The sequence below is a fragment of the Phacochoerus africanus genome, chromosome 12 (genome assembly GCF_016906955.1).
Source record: "Phacochoerus africanus isolate WHEZ1 chromosome 12, ROS_Pafr_v1, whole genome shotgun sequence".
Taxonomy (NCBI): Eukaryota; Metazoa; Chordata; class Mammalia; order Artiodactyla; family Suidae; genus Phacochoerus; species Phacochoerus africanus.
Genome location: NC_062555.1, coordinates 70,414,783 through 70,421,897, shown reverse-complemented (window position 1 = coordinate 70,421,897; position 7,115 = coordinate 70,414,783). Strand labels below are relative to the sequence as shown.

The 7,115-nt window shown below is 52.9% G+C and overlaps 1 protein-coding gene across 2 annotated transcripts in view; it reads right to left on the bottom strand.

Annotated features, from left to right (window-relative positions):
- Window positions 1-821: 821 nt before the first annotated feature.
- LOC125112741 (ankyrin repeat domain-containing protein 16-like) overlaps window positions 822-7,115 on the bottom strand; it is a 13,785-nt gene continuing 7,491 nt past the window's right edge. Inside the window, exons 4-7 of one of the 2 annotated variants that reach the window (XM_047755120.1) lie at window positions 6,093-6,201; window positions 5,282-5,443; window positions 3,482-3,560; window positions 822-1,555 (exon numbers count right to left, since the gene is read on the bottom strand). In XM_047755120.1, the coding sequence (XP_047611076.1) occupies window positions 1,398-1,555; window positions 3,482-3,560; window positions 5,282-5,443; window positions 6,093-6,201 (508 nt within the window). In that variant the 3' untranslated portion in view covers window positions 822-1,397. The remainder of the gene's footprint in view (window positions 1,556-3,481; window positions 3,561-5,281; window positions 5,444-6,092; window positions 6,202-7,115) is intronic. The other variant, XM_047755121.1, reaches the window with a different exon arrangement.

Here is a 7,115-nt window from a genome sequence, read left to right as displayed (position 1 = left end):
ACAGCTCACGCTCCTGTCATCGCTGCCACCTCCGGCTTTCTGGGAGCTCTGGCCGGAGCATCGAGTGGCCGCCGTCTGTGTGCGCTACAGGGCCTTTCAAATGGAGACGCACGCGCGTGCTGGGCAGCGAAGGTGAAACCCGACAGGCGGTCATCGCGGCGAAGTTGCGGCCCCAGTGGATCTGCGCATCATTTCGGGGGACAGAAAGCGGCTTCATGTGTGCGCGGGGAAGGGGGCAGCGCCGGGCTGGTCCTCCGCCCCACCTGCAATCAGGGCCTTCCTCAGACCCAAAGGGGGTGACACAGACAACAGGCAACGCCACTGCGGCTCGAACAGCTGCCGACAGAGACACTGACGCAGAGGTCACCAGCTGTGCTCCTGCCAGCACCTTGGCCTGGCCCCAGGGATCAAAATCAGCTGGGAGCGGTGCAGGCCTAGGACCCTCGATCCCCCGCCTGGCACGATGCTGAGGACAGGGGTACGGGAGAGTCTCAGCGGTCCCACTGAACAGGGGGCCTGAGTTGTGCCTGTGACTGATGCACATGCAATTCTTTAACAGACAGACCTGGACTAATGATTATTCTTTGAATTAAAAAAAAGACAGAAAAGGAAAAGAAACAGGAAAAGAACAAAAATACCTAAGGACTTATCCTGTTGTCAATCTAAGTTGCTACAAACGTTTTCACAGTTCCAATGTGGCCTGGCGCAGTCACTAACTTCCACGTGCAGGTGGCAGGGGGGACAGGAAACGTGGCCTGCAGGTTCAAGGACAAAGCCCACTCTTCAAAGGAGGGCAGGAACAGTTCTGAAAACACCTTAGATGCGTGTTTAGAGGCATTTATTACCCAGAGGCAGCCAATGTGGAGCTTTATTCAAAATATAATCTCAAAATGAAAATATTATCGATCAGACTAAAGAAACATTTTCACTCATTCTGTGTAAGTCTCTGTAAACGGAGCTTAAATATTTCCTTCCCGGCTTTGAAATCAAAAGTTGAACCGTGGTAAAGGCCCATGAGCTGCCCACGAAAGAAGAAAGCGGCCAGGCCCATTCTGTTTGAGGGCTCAAGGCAAGAGCACTCGGCCCCATTCTAAAGACCGCCCCCTCCGCGCCCTGTTTCCTACACATGGCCTCACACACGTGAATGCACAAACCCGGTATTGATTCTCTCCGCGCACGTGCTTCTCCGAGGACGCCGGACACCAGGCGTCACCAACACCATCTGACTCCCCCTGAAGGCGGAGCAAGCGAAACAGATCACGGGCATGTCGCTGTGCCTGGCGCAGTCCTACAGCCAGGACGCCGCCCGCTCAGCGGGGACGGGGAACGCGGCCAGGGACCGAGCAGCAGGCAGGAGCGAGGCGGGCTCCTCTGTCCTCCGCCAGGAACGGCCGCCCTCACGCCGTCGCGCTGCCGCCGAAGCACCGAAGGACGTCCTCGCTCTGCGTGAGCTGCTGCGCCAGGGCGCCCGCCGCGTCCCGAGAGTCCCCAAGGCCGGAGCGCAGCAGGAAGGCGACGCAGGCCGCGTGCTGACCGGCGCAGGCCAGGTGCAGGGCTGGGGGGAGACAGGTCCCCGGCTCAGCGCAGAGCCCAGAGGGGAGCAGAGGCCCCGATGAACCACCGACCCTTTCAATTACAGGTGTCCTATTTCCGGGTTCACCCCTATGACCTGGCCTATTCTAGGGCAAAACATTTTTCCTTTTAACCTGACTTGTTCAGAAATGGTTTCATTTATTTAACTATTGGCTTAGTCCTCCGCACGCAGCAGTTCTTGGTCCAGGGAGCGAGCCTGAGCCCCGGCAGTGACAATGATCCTTAACCACGAGGTCACCAGGGAACTCCAGAAGTGGTCTTATAAAGAACAAAATGCTGGGGTGGGGGTGGGGGTGGATTAGGAGTTTGGGATTAGCAGATGCAAACTAAATAGGACGGATTCAACAACAAGGCCTTGCTCTATGGCACAGCACAGGGAACTATATTCAATATCGTGAGATAAACCATACGTTAGGGAATATGAAGATGAATACATACGTATAACTGGGTCACTTTGCTGTAGCACAAACATTAGCACAACATTATAAATCAACTATACTTTAACTAAGAACATTTTTTTTGTCTTTTTAGGGCCGCACCCGAGGCACATGGAAGTTCCCAGACTCGGGGTCAAACTGAAGCGGCAGCCTGCCGCCCTACACCACAGCCACAGCAATGAAGGATCTGAGCCGCCTACACCACAGCTCACGGCAATGCCGGATCCCTAACCCACTGAGCAAGGCCAGGGATCAAACTTGCAACCTCATGGTTCCTAGCCGGGTTTGTTAACCACTGAGCCACGATGGGAACTCCCAGATTAAAATTTTTTTAAAAAAGAGCAAAGCCAATGGGAGAGGATTTGAGAGACCTGTGTAAGGCAACAAAGCAAGTTAATGAGAAATGGGAGGCGTTAAATGGTACTGAAGGCATTCTCGAAGTTCTGTGAATTCTCTGTGTAAGTAAAAAATACCAGCATGAGTAAGAATGATGTCACAAAAAGAAAAACTGCGGCCGAGCCTTCCCATTCTGATTGGAAATTGGCTCGGGGGTGGGGGACGGGGGTCTGGGTGTGCTGGGAGCGCCAGGATGCCGGGCCCTGCTCCCCTGTCTTCAGGAGAGTTTGTGTGCCTGGACTCAGTGACCTTCCTCTGTGGGCCTGGCATGAGTGGCTGCTTCTCTGTGAGTCCTGAAGCATCATGAAGGTCCCACTAAACCCTTGTAAGACGGCCACCGGGCAAGATGATAACAAGAGGGTTTAAAGTCCAAGGAACTAGCTCTGGAAATACTTTTCTGAGCCCCAAATCTAAAGAATTATAGTGATTATAGTTTTAGAATACTTTCTGGAGAGAGATGACCTATGAGGAATCTATGTGGAGTTCCTGTTGTGGCGCAGCGGAAACGAATCCGACTAGGAACCATGAGGTTGCGGGTTCGATCCCTGGCCTTGCTCAGTGGGTTAAGGATCTGGCGTTGCCATGAGCTGGGGTGTAGGTCAAACATGCGGCTTGGATCTGGCGTTGCTGTGGCTGTGGCGTAGGCCGGCAGCTGCAGCTCTGATCGGACCCCTAGCCTGGGAACCTCCATATGCCGCAGGTGCGGCTCTAAAAGGACAAAAGACAAAAAACAAACAAACAGACAAAAAGAATCTATGTGACACTTGGGTAGCTGGCGTGATCATGGAGTAAGTCACACATGTTGTGTGGTTTAAAGCAGTAAAAACAACAACAGTGATACCATCAGCAGTGAGGAGGAGTAGGCACCGTTGCCAGGGTAACAGCAACACTTCCATAGCGTGGCGGACGGAGGAGGTGTTATTTTAAGGAAAATGTGCTAAGCTACTAGAGGAATAATATTAACACAAATGTTTTTAATATCGTAAGTCCACTGTTACACCGTTTACATTTAATTCACTAATAATTTCCAAGGCAGGTACCCACTGAGGCCATACCTGATCTATCTCGTGCATCCTTGGCGTTGAGGTCAGCACCCAAGGATAAGAGCGTCTGCACGGTGCTCACGTGTCCTTCCTGAGTGTGGAAATAAATTTGTTACCGCTGTAATGATGACAAAAGCAGCCCATAAACACAAACCCTCGTGCGTGTGAGGCGCTTTTTCTAAAATAGCTGCTAAGGCTCAGTTTTCTTACCTATAAATGAACTGCTCGCCAGAGTACTCTCAAAATCCAGCATCAATCATTAAATAAAGACGTAGGGGATGTTTAGTTAGTAGAGTATAGACGGTCAACTTTGTAGGCCAAATCATCCACTTATACACTTGGGTGTCCCTTAGCGTAAGGAGTTGAAATCTTGTGATTTATTCAGAACACACCGTTCCAAAATCTCCTGAGCAAACACCCTCTGCTAAACTTTTAGGGCTGAGATAAACTAGAAAAGCAGAGCCTCCCTGGACACGGTGGCGGGATTCTCATCACAGCTGGCCCTGTCATCTCTGAAGCAACCGACCCGCTTTCTGTCCAGCCAATGAGCCGGTCAGTACAAGATGACCCTGAAACCAAGGCTGTGGGTTCAGCCTTCCCATGGATGGACCCGCTCACTTTGATCCCCCGGGGGCCACAGACCACGCGCTTAGCCCGCCTTCACCTACACACCCCGTTCTCAAAGGGGGACACACAGGCAGGAACGTGTGGATTGCCAGAAAAACATTTATTCCTGCTGCCTGACAAGCAAGCACAGGCAGGTGGCCGATTATGCTAAAGATGATTTGCACAAGACTTCCAGCATGTGAAACAGGAGGGTATAAGCAGCTACTTTTCTAGCGAAAACTTTTTGCGTGTTTTCAATTTTTCATGTATCAGAGAGCCCAGTAAATGCAATATCCTTGTCTTAGTTAAGGAAATCTCGGGAGTTTCGGTCATGGCTCAGTGGAAACGAATCTGACTAGTATCTATGAGGACGTGGGTTTGATCCCTGGCCTCGCTCAGTGAGTTGGGGATCAGGCGTTGCCATGAGCTGTGGTGTAGGTCGTAGAATTGGCTTGGATCCCCTGTTGCTGTGGCTGTGGTGTAGGTCAGTGGTTGCAGCTCCAATTCAACCCCTAGCCTGGGAACCTCCATATGCCGCGGGAGCAGCCCTAAAAAAAAAAAAAAAAAAGAAATCTTAACTTCTGAAATCCAGTAAAAGGATAAAGACCTAGGACTAGCTATTTTTATGGCTTCAAATAACATTACCCCTAAAAAAAAAAAAAAAAAAAAAGCAGGAGGGAACACAGAACCCAGGCATTACATGGAGTAAAGGGCTTTTCTCAGTTTTTACCAAGAAGCAAAGAAAGACAAATTTCTATTTAAAGGGACACAGGGCTTCAGAATCATGAACATTTCTTTTTTTTTTTTTTGGGGTCTTTTTGCCATTTCTTGGGCCACTCCCGTGGCATATGGAGGTTCCCAGGCTAGGGGTCGAATCGGAGCTGTAGCTGCCAGCCTACGCCAGAGCCACAGCAACGCAGGATCCAAGCCGCGTCTGCGACCCACACCACAGCTCACGTCAACGCCAGATCCTTAACCCACTGAGCAAGGGCAGGGATCGAACCCGCAACCTCATGGTTCCTAGTCGGATTCGTTAACCACTGTGCCACGACGGGAACTCCAGAATCATGAACATTTCAAGAGCACGTCATGGGCAATGTCTTTCTTCCACAGAGATGGAGCAAAAGAGCCACGACGACAGGGTCATTCACCAAGGAGGTCAGGCAAGCCTCAGGAAGCAGGAGCCCGTTCTGGAGGGACACAAACCTTGGCTGCGTAGTGAAGAGCTGACGAGCAGGCGGAGGTCGCCCTCACATCTACGTCAACACCAAGCTCAGAGACCAAGAATCGGATGGCTTCATCCTGCCCAGTGACCGCTGCCCGGTGCAGAGCCTGGGCCCCCAGGGAGTCCTCCGAGGAAACTTGAGCCTGGTAGGTCGGGAGAGAGAGGAACAAAATCAGGAGCAGAGAAAGCCGGGTCCACAACCTTCCGACACTCTGACAAAACTCAGTTGTCGACAGACATTTCCTGGGCAGATGATACCTGGCTTTTGCCAGATTCTCAAGGAATGCTTGCTTCAACCCAAAGAAGGGTTACGATTCAGCGCTGCAGGCCACAGTGCCAAAAAGCACAGCCCCTGGGGAGCGTCTGTGGCTGTCATTGCTGTGACACAGCTCCTGTTTCCTGAGGGCTTCCTTTGCTGCTTATGTACATGACGTTATTGTTATTATTATTACTTTGGCTGCACCCGTGGCATGTGGAAGTTGTCAGGTTGGGGACTGAACCCTGACAGCGGTGGATCCTTAACCGGCTGAGCCACAAGCAAACTCCCTACATTATTCATTTAATCCTTATGGTAACCTTCTGAAGAAGTTAAACTTGTCTCTGCTTAGCAAGTGGAGACACGGATGCATGAAGAGGTAAAGGGGACCCCGTGGTGGCGGGGGGCGGCGGCGGAGGGGAATGTGGCAGAGCCCAGACCTGAGCTCACGATCTGAGTAACTATGCTTCCTGTATATCCTATGATTCGAAACGTGGAGGAACGGCTAAAGGAGGAAAACCAAACCGCATCTATACCTTGTGTTTTTCGAGGAGCAGCCTGGCCACGCCGAGGTGGCCACACTGAATCGCGTCCATGAAGGGTGTGAGGCCACACTTGTCTCTGCAGTCCGCTTCGTACTGGCACCTGGAGCCCAAACCCCAGAGAGCAGCTGAGAAAAGCCACCGTTCAAAGCCAGCGGACAGCGGGCTCTCGACACTGCAGGCGACGAGCCTCGGGCACCCCGTGGGGACCTGGGTGCTCGCCCTCTCTCCCCACCCCGCTGTCTGGCCCCCCAGCAGCCCTGCTCCTCTGACCTTCTCCACCCGTGCTGGGGGCCGTTCTCTCCTGCTTCTCACGCAGAGCCCTGAAGTCCTCTCTGCAGCCAACCTATTGCCACAGTCTCCCAACTCTACCCCCAAGTATTAAACGAAGCCGAGTTCTTCCCTCCATCTCCATCTCCAGCCCTAGAGACCCAATCAGCAGGGAAGGGCACTCTCATCGCTACACGTAATCCGGGTCCAGCGGCTCCTGGGCAAAACCTTTAACGACTTTCCAACCACCAGGGACAAAACCTACTACCTCACCGGACCCTCAGCGGTCCCACCAGGTGACCCACTTACGTTTCCAGGCTCCTCGGCCCCCCACCCCTGGTCCCACAGCCTACCTGTCCCCCCTTCTCCTGGGTCCTCCCTGCTGTGGTTCCTACCTTCCTCACGGCCCCACCTGCCCTCCCTTCTTCTGTTCCTACCTTCTCTGTGGTCCTACCCTCTTCACAGTCCCACCTGGCCTCCCTTCTAATGGGTCCTCCCTGCTGTTGTTCCCACCTTCCTCATGGTCCTGCCTGTCTCCCCTTCTCTGCTCTACCCCCTGCTGTCCCACCTTCTCCTGCTCCTTGGGCTGCCCAGATCTTTGCTGCCTTTGCCCTTGCTGGTCCCCTTGGCATGGGGACCATCCACTTGGCCAACGCCAGCTCCCTTTCAAGTTGCAGCTTCCTGGTGACCTCACGGAGGCCCGTCTTCTCTCCCAGATCTGCAGTTCGACCCCTGCTCCCGCACAGC